Below are 21,727 nucleotides of genomic sequence, written 5' to 3'. Positions count from 1 at the left end.
GGAATCTTACCAGGCATTTTGTAAACATCGCATCTCGGTGGGACCTCCAAATTGTTGTGCTTTTTAAGGCTGGTCGGTGTATGGTAGCAAAATCCACAATGAAATAAACACGATATATATATATATACTATTTACAAGTTATTATTATAATAAATTCCATTCTTGATAACGAACGATCTTGACAACTTTAAACACTTGAAAACTTCACTTCAAAACTACTCGATCATCAACTACTCTCCAACTTGAGCACGCCTCTCCCAACTCCAACTGAGCTAAACAATAGATCCATCAATCAATTACTTTAACACAACAATATGCAGCTAAGCGTGCTTTAAAACCAATATCGACTACGGACAGCATAATAATATTAAGAACAAAAGAGCAACGATATTTATTCTAAACTTATATTACAACATGTGAATGCTGTCTTTGGTACTGCATCAGGACTTAATGGGACTTGCCAATATCCTCTTGTCAGATCCAGGGTGGAGATGTACCTTGAATTGCCAAGCCTGTCAAGAATTTCATCAACCCGCGGCATCGGGTATGCATCAAATGAAGACACCTTGTTCAATTCTCTATAATCAATACATATTCTCAGCGATCCATCTTTTTTTTGGAACAATCACTACTGGAGCTGCCCATTCACTATTTGAAGGCTGGATGATTCCCATCTCTTCCATTTTTTCGATTTCCGTCTTGATTTTCTCATACTGTGACTGTGGCAGACGATACAGCCTTTTCCTAACTGGTTTTGCATCTCCTGTGTGAATCTGGTGTTCTACTACTGTTGTTTTTCCAGGGGAGTCTTTCAAAACGGTTGCGAATCTTTGTAGTAGGACATGCAATGTTCTTGATTGGCTGTCACTAAGATCTTCCTCAATTTTTACTGCTTCCCAGCCATCTTTAGAAAATTCGTTGTTTATAGAAGGTACCACTAAGTCATTCTCCTCTTGATCTTCTGAGCTATTTTCCCTCTCTATAAACCTCACCTTGCCATTTAATGATGACTTCAACTGCGCATACTCCTTACATTTATCCAATGTTGTGTCATTCCCCTGCATTTCTCTTATCTCTGCGGCGCTCCAACTGAAATTCTTCATCTCTAAACTTCCTTCATTTTCGTCATTTGTATTTATCTTTGCTGTTTCCGCCGTCTGTACTTCTTTTGACCCAGACAACGATTCAACGGTCCCCTCGGTATTGTCGTCTCTATCCACATCTCGAGTTGAAGAATTTATCTCGTAATTTACATCTGAAGTTTCCTCTGATTGATTGCCTTCTCCGCTAGCATCGCTTAAAGCCCGCGCTTTTGCACCCGAGCAGATCTCCCTGGCCAACTGTATCGCCTCTTCTTGTTCCCGTGCTTTTTCCTGTGCTCTGGTCACTACTATAAAAGCTTCAATATCATCCCTCTCAAACTTCTCATCATTTACTATGTCCATGCCTAACAGAACCGGTCTTGGAAGATTCGGAGACACCACAACCCTTTGCAAGAACGCTTTGTCTTGAATCTTTATGCTGACTTCGGCAGTCGGGTAGCTGACATAATCACCATGTGCGCATTGTATATCAACTCTGGTTTCTTCATCGATTTTGCCTTCTGGTATCAAGTCTTTGTGCACAAGTGTCCTTGAACAGCCAGTGTCGACAAGAATGTCTACCAGTCTCCCTTCTATTTCCCCTCTGCAGCTGAAAGCCTTTAGAATTTTACCAACTGAATGCTCTCCAAAGTCAAATGATTGTGCTGATCTGATCAACTTGTCTTTATGTTTAACACAATATCCCGTATGTCTCCCTCTGTTGTTGTTGTTGTGGGCCTGATTTGACGGACAATGGAGAGCAATGTGTCCTGGTCTCCCGCACTTAAAACACTGAATTGTCGAGCTCCTTGTAGGTGTATGTTGTATTGTATCGTTTTCAGGCTTTCTTTTGCCTACTGGTACCGTCGTATCTGCTTGTTTTGGTACAGGGCAGTTCTTTAAAATATGGCCAGTCTTTTTACAACCATGACATCTAATTTCTTGGGTACCCTGTCCCCTGATTGTGGCCTTTCGTGCTAACAGGTAATCGTCAGCCAATATGGCAGCTTCTTCTGATGTTGTAGGCTTTCGCTCTCTGATCCAAATTTGTAGCTCTAATGGCAGAGAACTTAGTAGCTGCTCCATTATGATAGCATTGGAAATCTGCTCCTTTGTACTTGTAGAGGGATGTACCCACTTGCAGTATAGATCACGCAGTTTCACCTCCAGTTCAGTGCAACTCTCCTCGTTCCTTTTCCTTGTGGCTCGAAATCTCTGACGATAGGTTTCTTCATCAATATCGTACCTCCTCAAAATGGCTTTTTTCACTTCTTCGTAAATGCGAGACTTCTCTGGGTCCATGTTGGCATACGCGGCTTGTGCTTTTCCAGAGAGCAATGGTGCTAATTTCACCGACCAAACCTCTGCTTTCCATCCATATGTTTCCGCTACACGCTCGAATGTGGTGAGAAAATGCTCTATATCGTCATCTTCACAGAGCATTTTAAGAGCAGGCTTCCCAAGGTTTATCATTGGTTCTTGTCCCTGGCTAGATAAACTGAGTTCTGCGAATTTCTCTAAAAATTGCCTTCTCTCGTTGTCAGCTTGTGCTTCCCACGCAAGTCTTCTTTCCTCCTCTCTGGCCAACCTTTCCTCTTTCTCTCGCTCACGATTTACCTTTTCCAGTTCTCTTGCTTTAATTTCTCTCTCTATTTTCTCGTTCTCTGGCTTCCCGCTCTTCATTCTGAAGACGAATAATTTTTTCCAACTGGGCCTTGTCCTCTTGTTTTCGCTGCGCCTCTTGTGCCTTTACTTGCTCTTCTTTGTCGGATTGCTTTTTTCCAAGTGTGGCTATTAGTTGCATAAACTACTCGTCTCTCTTTCGATCCTGCTCCTCTCTATAGAGGCGCTCTTTTTCTTCGTTTTCTGTCATCCATTTAAGTACTTCTAAAACTACTCCACTTTCCCCTCGTTCTTCGCTTGTATGCTGGGCTTCTTCCTGCCTTTTCCTTCGTCTCCCTCCGGCTGCCATGGTACTATTCCAACACACCACAGTATTTCAAACCAAATTAAACTGTTTTTACTCCACTTACGTGATCCTCGCCTACCGAAGTATTTTTCCTCGGCGATAAATGACCCCACTTCTGGTACCAAAATGTAGTGAACTCAATATTGCTTTGAACGCAACAACTACATGAACAGTCCACGAAGCAAGAAATGGACCTTCTTTAATTTTACCACGCCGAAATAATCACTAAAATCATTACAACTCTACTCACTAACCACCACTAAGAAAAGAATTCCCTCTTCACGGGCACACAGCCTCTATTTATACTGCTACTTATTATTACGTAACTTTACAAAAATACCTACCGTGATTACATCATACTTGCGAGATTACCATCGAATGTTCCAGAAATTTCTATGCATACCATGAATTATAATTACAAAGCAATGTCAGCGGGGGATAAACAAAGGAAGTCTTAAACAAAACAACCGCATACGTAATGTTTCTAAAGATTAAGTAAGTTTTCATCACGTGTCTTCGTGGCACTCAGTGACTCCGTCACAAAAACTCAGATAAGGAATAAACAACAGTTTGAGAACGTTCTAAATAAATTTAATGTGCGCCAATTTAATGTGCGTGTCGATTGCTCAAATGAGAAGGGGGCAAATATCCTTAAAAACTATGGCTGTGGTCAAGAATGATATTTCCGACCACACCCTTGTGTGCGACAGTCAGAATACTTTCATGCATATTTATCTCTAGCTCAAACATGGATTGCTAAAAACCTTGTATATGCCTTGAAGTGGTTTAAGCATAAACGATTTTTCACAATTTGCTGGCCCCATAATAATTATGTTTCTAAATTTTCCATGCCCCTTCTCTGGCAATTCTCTTAATGATGCTGCTTATACATAAGGGTGTATGTGGTTGTTTCTTAAAACTTCCAATGCACACTGAAGCCACTCTCCATTACATTTTGCAGCACAATCCCCCCTTCAACAGCTTTTTCCAGTAGCTCCATTCTATTTGTCACTGCTCGCTTCTACCAACTTCCATGTTGTGCCAATAAGATCTTCTACCTGCTTTGGTTTCCGTGATAACGAAGAAGCTGCAAGATCTTTTTTCCCAGATTCCCTTTTGGCATTTGCTACTGCAAGAAGTTCAGTGCTTCTAGCAATGTTTTCTCTTTTAAAAAATCTGACACATCAAGGTCGCTTAAACTTTCTGTCTGGATTTGCACCATCATTGCTTTTTCGTTTTCGCTTTCGCTATCTTTGAAGCTCTGCAAGCCTTTATGCACTTTTTGGTTTTTTGGAGACCCAAATTCAGGTAAATCCGGGTGGTCCTGGCTTTGAAAGATAACATTGATTGGAAAAATTCTTCAAACCCTAATGATCAATGATCAGCTTGCCTAATGATCATATTTCTGCTGGATCAATGATCTGTCGTGGGGCAAACTCAAAAATGCAGCTTAAAACACCAGAATATTTGTAAGCCAATATTTTCTCTTTTTTCTAAGAAAAATTCACAAGGAATTTAGTAGTCTCTATGCTAAGAATAATCAAAGTATTTTAAGGGCAACTAGCAAAGTTGTAACTGTGAATTTCCAATACCACTCAATGGAACAAGAGTTTCAAGTAGAAACCCCTTTTTTGCAGTTTGAAGAGAATCGTGTCAGTTTCAGTGAAGAGTGAACGCGATGCTAACCATAGATAGCCAGTGTTTGAAAAGTGCGTTTAAGAGAAAGAAACAAAACAACGATGGACTGTTGGAAGTCATCGAGAACCTTTTTGTGTTGGAATCAAGGCCACCTGTAATTTTTTTGGAAATATTTATTTGAAAATCTCTGCAGTAGCATGGTGAAAAGTGGGGCAGGGGCCCTTGCTTGATATTATATTTCATATTTTAGTGGAAATTAAAAAGGCTAAAATCAATAAAAACTTGTTGTCTCTCATACATTTTTGCACAAGAAAGTAGATCACCTTAGTGAGATATTGAGATAAAAGAAATTTGTGAAATTCCAGCCAAAGAAATTTGTGATCTACTATTAAAATTCTCACACCAAATTTCATGAAATCACAGAAGACCATAATTATTCTCACAAACACTGGGTATAAATGACCTGCGATTAAAATCAAGTAGTAGAAACAATTGTCTGAATTGATCCCCAAACAAGTAGCAATTTTAGAGATTATAGAAATTTCAGAAGGAGATGGTATTCGGCTGATAAGATGTTGAAAATTCCTCCTTCCATACCCCTGGAATGATGGTGCCAGCCAAAGCATTGCCTCGAAGTAATATATTTGATGTGTCGGATGTATATGTTTCTCTGCCCTAAGGATGCACATAGCTTTGTTCAGAACAGATTACACAAAAATAAAAATGGTAATATTCCTCTATAGCTTATGTTGAAACATACATGAAAACAACATGAAAACGTTATTCGGTGGCTGGGACCTAAAGCCTGGTTTTCACTGGGCGATTATTGTGATTAAGTCTGTAAATGGGCTTCTGTAAATTTAGTCCTGCTTCACAATAGTCTAGAACAAAGAGCAGTCCTGCTCAATCTGGGGATCAGGACCTTGTCGAAATGATCATCATAACATTTAGTAAGCAGTAGTGATTTTGATTGGTCAAGGGTTCACCTAGTTAGGTCAAAGAGCGTTGTTTTGAAAACCTTTCTTCTTGCTATCTCCGAGAGGAGGACTGCAAAAATTGCCCTGTGCATTCTCGTTTTGCTATGAGACACTAGCAAGGAGGCCAGTTCAAGTATTATGGCGGGGCAATGTGAATGTGGATTTCCTGCTTGCTTATGCAATACCAATGATATTATTTTTGACAGCAAAACTTGTCTCAGTTGAGCTGCATAAATTTTATTTGTAACAAGACAGAGTCCAAAGTTCGGGAGAAAGAAATGGTAAACAACAAGGATTGGCTGTATGAGGCACTCTGATTTCGGCCTTCATTTGTACGGTCATTTGAGGCACAGTATATCATGGTGGCATAAATGAAATAAGATTTTCTTAGACTTGGACAAGGACGATGAAAGCATAATTGAATTTACTGTTGTGTGATTGAAATTTTGGAGTTAGAGAATAAACCAATTGCAGCGGAATTTGCATTTGTAAGAGATTAACGGGCGACTGATTCCTATGTTGAATACCGATGAACTGAATGCTGAACTGCTAGTATGAAAGTATATTTTTCTGCCCGATTGTTTACTCGTCTAATGGTTTGGCTAATGAAGTTGTTTTCATTGATAACGCGACACATTATTCGATTGTTCCTCTCTTTATCAGCTGCAGAATAATTGTTCTGCAAAATATGTGAACTTTCCCCTACAGACTTTAAACTCTGTTGTTTATTAAAAATTATTTCAATACCAGGGTTGCCATACTGGCCTTTTTAAGGCCAAATTTCTCAATTTTGGCCTTTTTTCATGTTGATTTGCCTGAAAAAATAACATTTGGCCTGAGACTAAAATTTGGCCTTTTTTGGCCTGTTTTCTCGAATTTATCCTAATAATTTTTTTACTTTGTTTTTGGCCTTTGGAAAGTTTTATTCAAACAGTGTATTCTCGCAGTTTCATGACATGGGCTTTGTATTGTTAGTGTGATGTAATTCATCACTTGCCACTTAACATAACGTTAAGCTGTGAATAACCAGCTACAGGGGTCACTGCGCTATAAATATTCAATTGACATTCACGAGTTAGTTTTCTACAATAACAGGATGTCTCGATGTGAGGCATAACAAAACATCGGCTGTTTTATCGGATATACCACTTCCAACAAGCCTTGCGGACCCTAAAAACTTGATTCATATAACCCTAAACATCAGAAACCTTTCATTTAGATTCACGCGATTGCAATACTCACTGCTCTGTTAAATTTCAATTCGATTTCAATAATGAGTTTAAGCAAGGAACCCAAAGGTACTAAGTGGAAAGGCTACTATGAAAGTGCTCGAAAGTATAAGCCGCAATGGCAAAGAAAGCATCCTTGGGTAACAAAAGCTGTGGATGGAACAGATGAAGCATACTGCTCTTTATGTAAAGTCAATGTTAACCCAAAGCTTTGTCATCTTCAGCAACACGAGGCTTCTACTAAACATAAAAAAGCTTCCACTGCAGTTTCTTCGAACAGAAAAATTGTTACTCTTTTGAAGAAAGATGATGAGGTCCTGAAGAAGATCGAGCTTGAGCTTGCTGTTGCTATAACGTGTCATTGTGCAATTCGGGCAGTTGACCATTTTGGTGAAATAATTGTGAAACACGGAGATAAGAGCAAACTGGGAGAACTGAACCTTCATCAAACAAAATGCAGCCAATTAATCAAACGCGTAATCTCTCCTGCCCTATACGACGAGTAACGTAGCCATGTTTCTGGCAAGAAGTTCTCCGTTCTCATAGATGAGTCAACAGATGTATCATGCAAGAAATATTTGTGTGTAACAGTGCGATATTTCAGAGAAAAGCAAGAGAAAATTTGCACAGCATTTATCAGTTTAGTTTCCCTCGTAAGCGCCACTGGGGAAGATATATTCAATGCCTTAAAACTAAGTCTTGAAGATGCTGGATTAAACTTAGAAGATTGTGTTGGCTTGGCATGCGATGGAGCATCTGTAATGGTCGGAAAGCATGACTCTGTTTATTCCAGGATGAAGATAGTGTCTCCAAATTGCATCCTTATGAAATGTATCTGCCATTCACTCTCCCTATGCATAAAACATGCCTTCGAAAAACTCCCTGCTAATCTTGGATTTTTGCTGAGCGAGATCCCAAAATGGTTTTCAAAAAGCACACTAAGATGTGAAGCATACAAAGATCTCTTCAAGATCATCAATGGCGATGATGAAACCGTGAAAGTAAGTGGCGCCTTTCAGAAGAATTCCACAACAAGATGGCTTGTCAGAGGTAAATTGCTGTACAGCATCTTAGTAAGTTGGGAAGAGCTAAAAACCTACTTCTCAATTGCCGAAATAGAAGCTGATGCTTCTAGAAGATACAAAGCACGTTTAATTGCAGAAATGATGAAAGACAATGTGAATAAATTGTATTTTCACTTCGTTACACCCATAGTAAACAAATTTGAAAGGATAAATGCATTTTTCCAAGCAACAGACCTAGATCCAGACTGTATGATTAAAGAACTGAATTTGTTCCATAACAGCCTGACTAGTCGAGTTTATCTCCCTGATGGCAGCCACGTAGCATCAGATAAAGTTGGTTATGGTGCTAAGTACATATTTGAACGCAACGAAATGATGGGGAGGAAGCAACTAACTGCTCAACAAGGAAGGGAAATTGATGCAAGATGCCATCACTTGTTACTGGAGGCTGCAGCTCAAGTAGCAAAGCGCTTACCAGATTCCAATGCGATTTTTCAATCCATTGCATATCTTAGCCCCTCCAGTGTACTCAGTCAAGTGGAATGTATGCCATTGGCAAAGTTGCCCATGCAGCACCTTATTCAAGGCGATGTTCTGTCAACTATTGATGAACAGTATCGAAAGATAAAATTTATTGACTGGGCCAAAGAGATGAAGGAAGGAATACCACAAGATTCCTCAAAATTTTGGGCTGCAGTATTCTTATACAAAAACGCCCTGGGCGAGAGGCCATTTAAAGAACTCGCAAGCTATGCACTGTCATGCCTCACAAAACCAACCAGCAATACTGTTGTCGAAAGAATATTTTCTTACGCTACTGCAGTCAAAACAAAGCCAAGGAACAAGATGTCTCCTGTCATGCTTGAGGCAATCGTGCGCATCAAAACGAATTTGCATTTCGAAAATAAATGTTGCAAAGACTTTCGTGTCATTCAAAGGATGTTAGAGCTGTTCAATTCGTCCATGTATGCAACAGAAGGAATAAATGAAGATGATGATGATGATGTGATGATGCAAGATGAATAGCTTGTGTGAAACTTTATTATTTTTGCTTCATGCTTTGTTTGTTATTAACTTTAAATTTGTTCTTGTTTATCTTTTATAATTGTTCAGTTGCTTTCAGCTCTCGAGGTTCATGATGTGTTTTCCTAATGTATATCTACGCATGCGCATAGCGATGCTTCATGACGTCATTTTAGTTTGGCCTAATTTTGACCAATTTGGCCACTTTTTTAAGCTGGTTTGGCCTGCTCGTTTCCAGACCATCTGGCAACCCTGTTCAATACAGTTTCTAGATTGGTCAGGTTTATAAGACAAAAATCTGGAATAGTCTAATTAGACTTTTTCAACTATCATAAATATATGACATGCAACTTCAAATGCCACCCTTACCCTCCTTTATTGTTAAATTTAGTTATCCCCAATTTAAACTTTTACTTCAGCTGTATAGGCTTACTACAATTTGATATAGATTTGTTTGAAAAGTAAGAATTCAAAAGTAAGAATTATCCAAAAGTTAACAAACAGTGGCTCCTTTCTGTGCTGGCCTGTCCATGATGTAAATTCATGAAGGAAAAATCATTTTTTTAAGGATATATGTAACACCTTGCCAAAAAGGTTTAAAAGGGACCATATAGCTTTCACAAAGTTAATCTATGAGCAGGGGCGGCGCCAAGTGTTGCAAAGTAGGTAATCAAAAACTTGTGAGCAAAGCGAGCGAATTCACCAGGGGGCCCGGGGATGGAGTACCCGGAAAAAATTTCAGGACCACACTCTTTCAAAAACCCTAAGAATAGTGAAGAATCGTATGCTTGATGGTTCAACTGTTTTAGCAATTTCGAAACCAATTTCCCTCTTGCTTTTCCTTGTGCGGATAAATATACAACATTATCAATGTGATAATGAACCATTTATGCATATCTTGATGCATTTTTTTGTACCTAACAACCTCTCTAATGCACAAGGAACATCGATATAACCTAGCTGTGCGGTTGGGTAGAATTTGGTTTTGGGATGCTCGATGACTGCCATTTTGTACCCTGTCGAAATAAACCATGATAGCGTCTTAGTACAAAAGGCTCTTTCATCTAAAATGTACATAAAGAATCATCATTAAACATCCAACATATTTAAGTTCGATCTTGATTATTTACATAATGTCTGAGTTCCCGTTCTGTGCTTACAACCACAGAATATTCCGCTGCACAACACAACAACCAAATGCCTTGAGGTTTTGTTTCGGAGTTGCAGTGAACGGCTGACAGTTCATGCCACGGGTTTTGAGCCTGTAAACGATTCTGAAATAACAGACCTATTCAAATCGGCGAAAGGCCCATTTTCGTGAGCCTTAAAAAGGGCAAGGTAATCAAAAGTGGACTTGCTTACCTTGAAAGGAATGATGAGGAATCACTACGCAAAGATTCCATGCAGACTTATTTGTCCAGGATAAACGATTCTGCGCATTTACTGGACAATAATTTTCCAAGAGAACACTTATTAGTATTTTTGAAAGGTTTTTTAAATTTACTACAAGTCTCTTCAAACTGTTTAATCTTCAATTTTTTATCAAAATAAAACTTCCCTACATGGCAAATATTCCTGAAATAAATTATTAAATTTTAAACCCACCGTTGATAAACCATCCATCACAAAGAGACCAGCGATAAAAAATGTCCCTTCCTTCTTTGTTGTTACATCCACATATCCACGAATAAACACATAGACAGACTCACTGGCTCATCCTTTTTATTTTATTCTGGGGCATGGCTAACCATCCTTTTTTAATTACAAATGCTATTCATGACTTATTGGATTTTCTTGCTCAGAATGTAGTGAAAATACCCCAGTGATAGTCGTTTGTAAGCACTCTACTAATCATGAAGGATGAGGAACTGCTCTCGAGGTAATGAAACTACGGAATTATTACGTTGCTGCGTGGCACTCTTTGTTCAAAAGCCATCAGCACAATAAGACCTACGTCACAGAAACAACGAAAAGGTCATCAAACAGGGATCTGATTACCTTGCAGCTTCGCGGCCCTCGCGGTTGTCCAAGTTCTCTCTGTCGTTTGAGCAATAGAACAAAAAAAACATGCGTCAGAGGATTAAGAAATAATAGACAAATTCGGCTCTGTTGTTGTTATACTGTCACGTGACCTGAAATGGGTGTTTACATTCTCAAATGGCCTAAGATATTCGCATGCGTGCGCTTATTTACATTCAAAATGCTGCATTTTTGTTGTTCTGGAGGATGCATCAATAGCTCAGATGGCAATGAAGATATTTCATTTCATTGTTTCCCGTTAAATGACAAGAAGAGGCTTAATATTTAGATAACAAAGATGAAACGAGATCCCAGATTTTTTACCATAACGAAACATATGAAAATTTGTTCAGGTTCATTTTAGCAAAAATGATTTCATTGACCCACTTGCATAAGTAAAGCGTTTAAAGGCAACTGCAGTTCCAAGTAGGTTCAAATGGACAACTCCAAGCTGTGAACAGCAAGAAGAAGTTCAACAGGCATGGCAAGCACTAAAAAAATTAGAAAGTTGTCGTGTACAGGCTGAAGAAGCTACCGACACTGCCTCCGAAGGGGAAGGTGACGTTTTGTTTCCTGAAAAGCAGAAGCAGTTATCAAGAAAGACCCAAACGTTTGGCGAATACTGTGATGATGAAGTAGACAGGTTGCCTTGTCTACATGCTTTTTCACTCGGACATCTTGTTTCAAAGTGTGTATCGAAGAAAAAAGAAGAGAAACTATGCACCCATTTTACTGGATTTAGTTCAGAGCAGCGTTTTATAGAGACATTGAATTTTTTGCTGCCTAACCAGGATAGGACGAAACTAGTTTACTGGGGAGCAAAAGAAGCTGCTAGAAGGGCAATTGATATGGAAAATATATTGGATGGCGAGGGAAATATCCAGGATGATGATAATGGCACGAAAAGACGAAGCTGGGAAGGGAAGCTGAGCACCATGAACAATCATAAATTGTCTGTCAAAGATGAATTTATTTTAGTTTTTATGAAATCGCGCATGGGATTAACAGATATAGATTTGGCAGGACGCTTTAATATTTCCCAAAGCACTGTGTCAGCTTTCTTGATAACTTGGATAAATTATTTGTATGTTATCCTTGGGTCCCTAAAAATATGGCCAACTCGTGAAATAATTCTACAAAATGCAACAAAAGTTTTCATTGAAAAATATGGCAATAACATAATAATTATAGATGCAACAGAAATTAGGATACAAGTTCCAAGTTCATTGCAAAAACAAAGTGAGACTTACAGCAGTCATAAAAGTCATGCTACCCTCAAATGCCTTATTGGTGTGGATCCAAAAGGTGGTGTGATGTTTGTATCTCAACTGTATGAAGGATCAATTAGTGAAAAGGAGATTGTTAGAAGATGTTGTTTTTTTGGAAATTCTTACGCAAAAGCTTCAAATCTCAGAAATTCTAACTGGAGACACTATCATGGCAAATAAAGGCTTCAACATAGATGAAGAACTTAGAGAGCTTGGCCTTGGTCTCAACATTCCACGATACTTGAAAGATAAAGGTAGTTTTTCTAAGTCAGATCTCCTCAGAACCCAGACTATTGCAATGCATCGGATACATGTAGAGAGGGCCATGTGTAAGATAAAGCGATTTCGTATCTTACACTATGTCATTCCAATAGCAATGATAGGAACAATTAATCAAATATGGACAGTTATATGCTTGCTTTCTTACTTTCATAATCCTATACTATCATAACAGCTAAACAATGTTTTTAATTTAGACTTGCAATTTAAACCTAAGTATTGTTATTGAACAGGTAATTCTTTAGGCTCTTGAAATAAGGTTTTATAGTAATGATAAGAAATACATAATCAATTATATTATAGCAATACTGGAGCAAAAACACTTGGGCCAGGGTGGTAGTGTGGATCATTGGCCCACTACCTTCAGAAAAAAAACTAATTTCTTCACTAACTTTTTTGAGAATTTGGACACTTACTTTTGTAGTTTTGCAAATGTTACTGTACTTAAAAACAACAGACAAATAATATTTAAAAGTAAGTTGTAATTTTTTATATTTATCCTTGCAGGTAACAGATCATTTAAGCATTGAAATCATCGAAAGCTTTGTGTTTCAGTCTAATTTATACTCTTGGTATTAAAAATTGCAAACAATGTTGAAAATAAAAGTCATTGAGTTTTGGCAAAAGCTTTTGTTTCCAGTGCTCTGTGTCAAATTCAATTCTGGCAACACACATCTTATTTGACTCTGAAGAAAATACAAAGAAGTCACACCACTCTAAGCCATTGAGTGCCATTTGACCTTGAACTTGCTCAAAGTAGCCACTAGCATGATCCTTTTTAAGCATATAACTTCCATCTTGTAATGAAATATAAAACTTGGATCTGCTAGTGCCCCCTCTATTTTCGTGGCACGCTGCTTGTAAGGGCACTTGACTTCTAAAAGACCATATTGTGGGCTGACACCAGGGTTGAAAATTTTTCCATCAGGGCTTGCTCCAAGATGAGGATAGGCTGGATTGACAATGAGGCCTGCATCAAACACGCAAAAGTTTTTAACCTTTTGCTGCATTTTTTTTGCATAAATGTTCCTTGCAAGCTTTTCCTTTGCTTTGCCATGAGCATTTGATGAGACCTTTGAGAAATCTGATGGACAAAATATGTTGGAGAGCATTGCTGCAGATGGCCGTTGTATCTGTCGATTTATTTTGCCAAAATTTGATGGAGTTAATCTCTTTTTGTGTTGTTCACCCCATTCTTTACACTCTCCTTGTAGAACTGTTCTTTTCTCAAGTTCCCAAGCTTCATCTGCTGTTATCATGATATTAGCTTCTGGCCATTCTTTGTTATTCTTGTTCAAAAGTATTCCTGCATAGAAATTTTTGTCTGATGTCAAACATGGCACATCAGGAAAATGAAGGCAAACACTTGAATCTCCTGTTGCAAGAACTTTGGTAAATTCAAATCTTGTGCTGGTCTTGCCAAAGTCAAAAAGTTGATAGGAAAGGCATGATCCTACAGGAACATTCCCCAAGACCGTGTTGACTTGCATAAATGGCTCTTGATCTGACAAAAGGTATGAAAGGGTGGTGCATTGCTCAGGCTCTTCAGTTGGGAAACCTGATTCATTATATTATCTGAACTCAAACGACTATTCATTCCAGATTTGTTGTCATAAAGTTTACATTTCACCGGACTTCTTATTCACGTATCATCATTTTTACCTGTGGCTGGATTTGCAAAATGGGTCCCCATTACTGGCAATGAAGAAATTGTGCTTGCTCTTGGTATGTGCCATTGTTGGGGTCTGCTTGTGCAAGTGCCGTCTATTGGAATGGATTTTAATCCACCGCATGAAAAGTTGTTGATCTGGAAAAGTGGCGCAAATACGTGATTGCAGTGGCCTTCGCTACCAGCTTTGCAGGAGCAATGTGCTTTCCTTTTTTCTGTGTAGCTGCATATCTCCGCACAAAGATACATTATGTGTGGCTCTTCATTTTCTTCATTGGGCAAAAACATCTAGCCCAAACAATTGTTTTAGTAGGATTCCCTTCATCACTGAAGGCGAGCAACACATCATGGACGTAGGCCTCCTTGAAAAATCTCCAGCTCTTCGCTCCGGTGTCTCCTTTTCCTGCAGTAGCCAACCAGTCTGTCCACGTTTTAGGAACAAATTTAGGAGCTCCAACAAGTGACTTCGTCCATTTATATTCATTTCGTTTCCAGCAAATTCAGCATTTAGCGTGAGATTTACAACACGTACATAGTTTCAAAGTAGCCATCTTTGATTGACCGCAGATGTAAACACCAATGAGGTATAAGAATAGCTAGAGAGATAGCATGAAAGTGAGGCTTGAAGCCACAAGGCATTTCGAAGAATTTCATTTGCACTGCAAAAGTTTTCTGACGGGTTGTTGTGTTCTGCGAGTGTGTGATTTGTAAAACGCGTACTGCTTTCGGCAACTTTGGATTGCAGCAGCGAGGCGTTGGAAATGGCACCCTACAAAATACTCCTATATCTGTAGCGATTACTTCCTTGTTACAGATTACAAGGTACGCCCTGGTCAGCCAAGGCCACATTTGGCCCCCTCTGCTGTACCATCCATTTTCCCAAAGTTCCCAAAACACCTCATGAGAGAGCCACCAAAAACCAGAAGGAAGTTAGTGAGGAAGAACCCATGCTTTAAAAAGGGGGCAAAGGAACAGCAAAAAAGCCAAACAGTTAAAAAACCTAGAGGGAAAATCTGCTCCCAATTTACCAACAAAAATGCGACTGAGAATAAAAATCAAAATGCTTCAACAAAAGCTGCGTAGACGAAATCAGAAAACAAAAACAATGGGTGACCTTATTGATACTATGAAAAATAAAGAACTTCTTTCCCAGTCAAGTGCAGACCTCCTTAAGGATCAATTTTCTGGCACCTGTTTGAGGTTAAAAATAAGGGCCGTAAACCAGCTGGAAGGCGATATAGCGAAGAATTAAAACAATTTGCCCTGACTGTAAATTTCTACTCGCACAGAGCATATAATTTTCTACGCAAAACTTTTAAGCTACCACATGAGTCATCCATTAAGCAGTGGACAGCTTCCGTCAACTGTGAGCCAGGCTTCCTTACTGAGGTTTTTCAGGATCTTGAAAACCAGTCCAAAGATAAGCCAGAAATGTTAGATTGAGCCTTGCTTATTGATGGAATGTCAATCAGGAAACAGGTAACTTATGATCAGCTCAAGTCAAAGTATTCTGGCTTTGTTGACTATGGTAACATCATTCCAGAAAACTCTGAAAACCTTGCTTCTGAGGCTTTAGTTTTTATGTTGACCAGCCTAAAGTCACGCTGGAAATGTCCAGTTGGATACTTTTTAACAGACAAATTAAATGCTGAATCACAAGCATCATTAATCAAAACAGGCCTTTCATTAGCAGCTGATCATGGCTTTAGAGTCTGGTCCATAACATGTGATGGTACATCTACCAATTTAAGCACACTGGAGAACCCTGGATGCAGATTCACAGATAAATATGACACCATGATTGTTAAATTTAAGCATCCTACAAGATATTATTTTGTTTATTCCACATTAGATGCATGTCACATGTTAAAATTGGCTCGCAATGCCTTAGGAAACCTAGGATCATTCAAAACATCAGATGGGGAAAGTATCTCATGGAAATACATAACAAATCTTTCAGTCTTGCAAGACAAGGAAGGTTTTACTTTAGCAAACAAGTTAAATTCAGAACACATAAATTGGGAAAAACACAAAATGAAAGTCAAGCTAGCAGCCCAAACATTCAGCTCATCTGTAGCTGATGCATTAGAGTTTCTGAAAACTGACATGAATCTTGAAAGCTTCCAAGGTTGTGCTGCTACAATCCAATTTATTAGAAACATTGACTGGCTGTTTGACTTTCTTAATTCTAGGCACCCAATGATGAAAGGTTTTAAATCACCTATAAGAGCCACAAATTTAAACAGCTTAAAACAACAAATCCAAAATATCTCAGAATATCTTCTTAGCCTGAAAGCAGGTAATGATCAAGTTCTGGTAAATCATCGTCGCAAAACATTCATCTTGGGGTTTGTATCAGCATCAAAGTCAATTTTTTCCATAGCTGAAGAGTTACTTATGAGAAATAATGATCCTTACAGATTTTTGCTGACCTACAAATTCTCTCAGGATTACATTGAGCTTTTGTTTTCATGTGCACGTGCTCGAGGAGGATTCAACAACAATCCAAACACAGTACAGTTCAAGACAGCTTTTTGCCAAATATTAATGCGAAACTCAACAATGGCATCCAATAAGGCAAATGTCCTTTCATTTGAGGCTGAGTCGAATGGATCAATATTCTCCCTTAGGGCCAGTAAAAGACGCACACCTGTTGCTCAGTTGCTCAAACCCATCTCTGAGGATGAAACCATTGAAAGTGAGGAAGAACTTCACCATCTGTTTGGATCCATAAATGTAACCTCGCTGCAGGAGAATATTCTTTACTACATTTATATTCATTATCAGGAAAATTATCCATAAGATTGAAGGCCAGCAGTGTTCTGAGTCTTTGGTGATTCCAGTTTCTTCAACAGATCACTTCTATGCAAGGCTGGCGAGTTAAAATAAGGTCAAGGCAAAGTTTTACTTTAACTTTATCATTAAGAACTATTGTCAATGATAGTAACCTCTAGCATGCCAGTGTGTCAATGCTGGACATAATAATTCAAGGACTTCAACAATATGGGGTCATGAATTTGCTCACGAAGCAGTTTCATGGTTGCACTACCAGGCTCTTGCCATTCTTTATTGCCACATTGTTCTAGCAATTCTTCATGTCCACAGAACTGATGGTCATTGGGAACATGGCGAAGAAGTCCTATCCAGAAATATCGTATCTTAAGCTTGTTCCCTTCAGCATGACTACAGCAGTATCAAAAATGATTTCTTATGGATGGAATCCATGTTCGGAGCTTGCTGTTAGCACGTTTCTTGGAAATCTAGTTAGCGAAATGCAAAAAACCTATAGTTTGCTAATTTTGTTTAATTCATTAAATATGAAAAAGTATGAAAAACTGCAACAATTTCTGAAGAAAAGAATACACCAAATCAACTTACTGCCTCATTTGGAAAATTCTTCAATTTTTTCTAAAAAAAAATTTGAACCGAGATTTGGATTAAGAGCAAGAATTTTAGATTAAGAGCCAATGTGGGTTCCCTGTTGCTGTAATCAATTTGATTAAAAAATGTCCAGTAATGATGATTATTTTGCTTTTAAATGTGTTTATGTACCTCATTTAGCTTTGAAGTTATTTTGCTTGCCTTAGCCAGATATCTTTGGAGTGAAAAATTCCATCAAGCAGAGGATGCTTTGCTGTGAGAAAATTTAAAAATTTGCATTGTGAAAATATAAGTGAAAAGATTAACTTTAAATGGAAGGAGAATTTAATTTGCATGTGCAGTCAAAATTGTTTCCCAGCTTGGAAATGAGAAAAAACCTTTCGCTTTTTTGAAGTAAATGTTTTTTCTACGGCCTAAATCTGGCACAAAATATGTTCACGGATAATCTTTCAAAAACATTGCAAAAAGTGAAAATGTCAGCTGTTGGGGGAACGAAACCGTCAGAAAGACTCAGAAAACAATTGAGAATATGAAAACTGAAGAATCAGCAGATTTGTTGTTTGAAAGTGTAATCAAAAAAGCCTCAAAGTTTGAATTCATTGATGACCCCTACCTGCCAAGAAAGAGAAGAAACCCTAACTACAAAAATTTGAACGAAGATTTTGTGGTAGAGGGAGATTCAAATAAAGGTGAAGCGTACTACCCTTTCTTGCCAAAAGAACATTGTCAAAGTATCTACTTTGAAATTCTGGACATTACGATAAATTCAATCAAAGATGGTTTTGACCAGCCAAGTTTTCAAGTTTTTTCAAGGCTAGAGTCTTTTTTATTAGAAGCACTGTATTCCCAAGAGGTCAACAAGGAGACAGAGGAGATGGTGTCAAAAATGTATGGAGATGTAGTTGATGTTGGAGCTTTCAAAGTTGAGACAAACATTCCTTGTACTATTGTCACGGGAAACAAAATAACCTGTTTTAAGGATATATACAGGTGCTTGAAAGAATCGTCGAAAAGTGAACAGTCACTAATCCTGAATATCATGCGCGTTATCAAGTTCTTGCTTGTAAATCCTGCAACCTCCTGCACCCTGGAAGAACGTTTTCAACTGCGCTATGCCTTAAAACGTAGTTATGTGCAACAATGAGCAGCAAGAGGTTTGACTCACTTGCCATGATGAATGTCCACAAAGAACATCTCTTGACCTAATGGAAGTCGAAAATGCATTCATTGCTGGAAGCAAACATGACACAAATACATTGGACAATTTTCGCAAACAGATTTTGTCAAATAATATCAAGCCTTGTAAAATTGCTTAATCCTTCATTTCGTAGATGTAGTTTTATCAGTTATTGTTTCCTTATCCATGTTTCCTATAATCTGCGTTTAATTCATTTCTGACAACCCTATTATTTTGCATGCTTATTTAATTTTAAATAATCTGGCCCAAAAAACGATTCTAAAACTTTAGAATATCTTTATTATTTTAAGGCGGAGAAAACTTTAGGACATGATGCTAAAAGAGAGCTTGAACATATTCCTCTGATTTTGTTTTCTGTTTAAACTATTTTAGGTGGTTTGTAAGAGCATCCCTAGGATGGCACATGTTTAGAACTTCCCTTATCGCCAATCACGGTGGTGGCCTTTACTAAACCCTTTCATACAGTGGTGTAGTGCTATAAAAATAACAAGGGGGGGCTGTTGCACAAAATGTTGCAAAAAAAATAGTAAAAGTAGAAATTTCCAATTTTCAGCATTAACAAAGGGGACTCAGCCTACAGCCCTGCTTAATAATCTTCACATTTTGGCCCCCCCCCCCACTTTCAAATACAAATCGCTGGCACTGAATCCCTAAGTTTTTTCTTGAAAGACTCTGGCAAATTTCGCCTAATAACTGCTCGTCAGGCCATACAATAAGATTTCGTGACAACTTGATAATACGACTATGTTGCAACGAAAAATCTTTGAAACATTAGAAGTTGAAACTTGAAATTTATAGATGATGTCTTTATTGTAGAGGCGAAGTTTCAATTTGGGCAGGCCCAAAAGTAAGTGACCCACTTTGAATGTATGCAGTCACCACCTCCAGATGGGGTTTCAGTCAGTTTCACTGGAATACCTTTGTGTGGAAGTTCATTTTTTCGTCACTTGTGTTCATTGAAAGGAATAAGAATTGATTGTCCTCCAATGATTTATTTTCTCTGCTTAAATCATGCATTTCCGTAGTTTGCACTTAAAGTTCCTGCTCTTATTTCTGCAGCATACCCTGCAGCTCATTAATCTCTGTAGGACAAGTAATACGCTGTGTCTGTTGGTGTTTCAGGTGTGTAGTACTGGCATCACCCATTTCCTCCCCCTACTCCAAATCATTCACTAGGTTATTGGAAAGGTCTGCAGCTAAGGAGCTGCTTGAAGAAGCATTATGAAGAGAGCGTTTTTCCGACAATGATTGGTATCTCTGTTGTTGTTTCTGCCGTGCAATTTTCAAGTGCCTTTCCGCGATGTTGTAATAAAAAATGAAGGTGCCCAGTCAGCAACTATGAGGATCATCTGATCGCTTACCTTAGAAGTTAGGAATAAAAAAATTATTTTAATTTGAAATTTTTGTAAAAATCTCAAGTACATATCAAACATTGTGAGGTACATAACTGTAAAAGTGTTAAAAAAATTTCCTTTAACTGTTATGTAAGGTTGTTTGATTACGAAACTGTTGACACATATTAAGCCCCCACCCACAAATAAAACAATTTTACTTGTAAATAATGCTAAAGAGATGCAAAATGTATTTAGTTCTCACTTCTCAAGCCAATGTGTTTTTTTATAGATTTGTATTGTCGACAGCCTAGTCATTGTAATTTGATATGCCATGAGCTAACTGTGCAATTTTTTATTGTGCAGCATGCAGAACACCGAAATAAAAAGGTATATCAATTATAAAAGTCCCTACTGCTGTACATGAAACAACGAAGAAGTGGAAAAGCAAGATTTTGGAATTGATTACCTGGGACAGGGCTGTCGATGCAAACCTGAGAAAGCAAATGGAAGATCGTGTATACATCTGCGAGCAACACTTTCACCAGGAGGAATTGTACCAATGTGAGTATTTTAGTATTTGAAAGTTTAAGCTATCAAATTAAACATTTCCCCCCAGCACGTACCTGGTGGTGCGGGGTAGACATTAGACTACAGGCCCAGTTATTTTCAGTAGCATTCCCAGCTTATTATTTTGGTGACCCCATGCCCATTGTGCTCAAATCCCATTCCTACCCTTTCCATTGTTTTTCAAACAGTTAATCCTGTCCTAGCTCATTAAATCCCAGCATAAAAATAACAATTTCCAGAGTGAAATGTTTTGCATTTACCCTTTAAAGGGCCTCTCCAGCCAAAAACAAAGACACTTTGACGTCAAAATTGCGTCACAGTGTCACCAAACCGAAAAAATTTTTTCCGTTAATTCAATTCGATTATCGAAATGCAAGAGCTTATATCTCACAAACTGTAAAAAATGTGGAAAAACAAATAACGAATTCGAAATCAGCAGGTTCAACTTCTTTTGATTAGCCAGTAAAATGCAAGTGTGAAATTTGGGTGGAGAGGCCCTTGAAAGAACTTCACTTTCGTGTTCTTATCATACTTATTTGCTTAATTTTTTTGTTGTGTACAGATAATAATCGAAAAACACTGACAGAAGGTGTCATTCCACATCTGCTGCTGCCAAACAAAAGACCTGCTGCTGCTAGACGTTTAAGTGCCCATATAGCAAAAAGAGAACATGCACCTGCTGCAGATTTATCAATACATGCTACTCTTTTAAGACTTTGCAGAGTTTATCAAAAGAATCAGGACATTGAAACTGGATGTAATCGTTAAAGAATTACCAAATGCATGTCTTATGCTCAAAAACAATAATATAATAGAGAGTTAAGGAAGCATGAAAAATGTTACTCTCACTGTGCTGATAAAGGAAATTGAGAACTCTATTATCTGCCCTGGTCTTAAGTTGACTGTTCTAACCCAGGAAGGTTCAAAAAGTTTCCTTCTACTATTACAGAACACAGTCAGCCATTATTGTCAGCCATTATTACAGGGTGAATTTATGCGTGCTATTAGGTGTCACATTTTACTGGATGAAACTTCTTCAGTTCCCTGCATTGAATGTAAAACAAAGTTT

General features: G+C 38.2%; 2 protein-coding genes and 2 pseudogenes across 3 annotated transcripts in view; 2 read left to right on the top strand and 2 right to left on the bottom strand.

Moving 5' to 3' along the window:
• The window catches only part of LOC135689972 (uncharacterized), a 259,196-nt gene that overhangs the window by 58,715 nt on the left and 178,754 nt on the right, over nt 1-21,727 (bottom strand). The gene's annotated exons all lie outside the window — the stretch shown is intronic.
• Nucleotides 6,940-8,946, top strand: LOC148959619 (uncharacterized). Its single transcript, XM_089110117.1, has 2 exons — nt 6,940-7,250; nt 7,407-8,946. The coding sequence occupies exons 1-2, from the start codon at nt 6,940-6,942 to the stop codon at nt 8,944-8,946; spliced, it is 1,851 nt and encodes a 616-aa protein (XP_088966243.1).
• LOC148959618 (uncharacterized) lies at nt 11,081-12,681 on the top strand (annotated as a pseudogene).
• Nucleotides 13,226-14,672, bottom strand: LOC148959617 (uncharacterized; annotated as a pseudogene).

The sequence above is a fragment of the Rhopilema esculentum genome, chromosome 9, assembly GCF_057945365.1.
Source record: "Rhopilema esculentum isolate cy_ngs chromosome 9, ASM5794536v1, whole genome shotgun sequence".
In the NCBI taxonomy this organism is placed as follows: Eukaryota; Metazoa; Cnidaria; class Scyphozoa; order Rhizostomeae; family Rhizostomatidae; genus Rhopilema; species Rhopilema esculentum.
The sequence above is the reverse complement of the archived record's forward strand: the minus strand, read 5'-3'. Positions and strand labels throughout refer to the sequence as shown.

Excerpts from the sequence above, each read along its gene's own strand:
- LOC148959619 (XM_089110117.1), top strand. The coding sequence starts at position 6,940 with ATGAGTTTAAGCAAGGAACCCAAAGGTACTAAGTGGAAAGGCTACTAT. Across the intron at positions 7,251-7,406 it reads GAGCTTGCTGTTGCTATAAC|CCATGTTTCTGGCAAGAAGT; the intron begins GTGTCATTGTGC and ends CGAGTAACGTAG.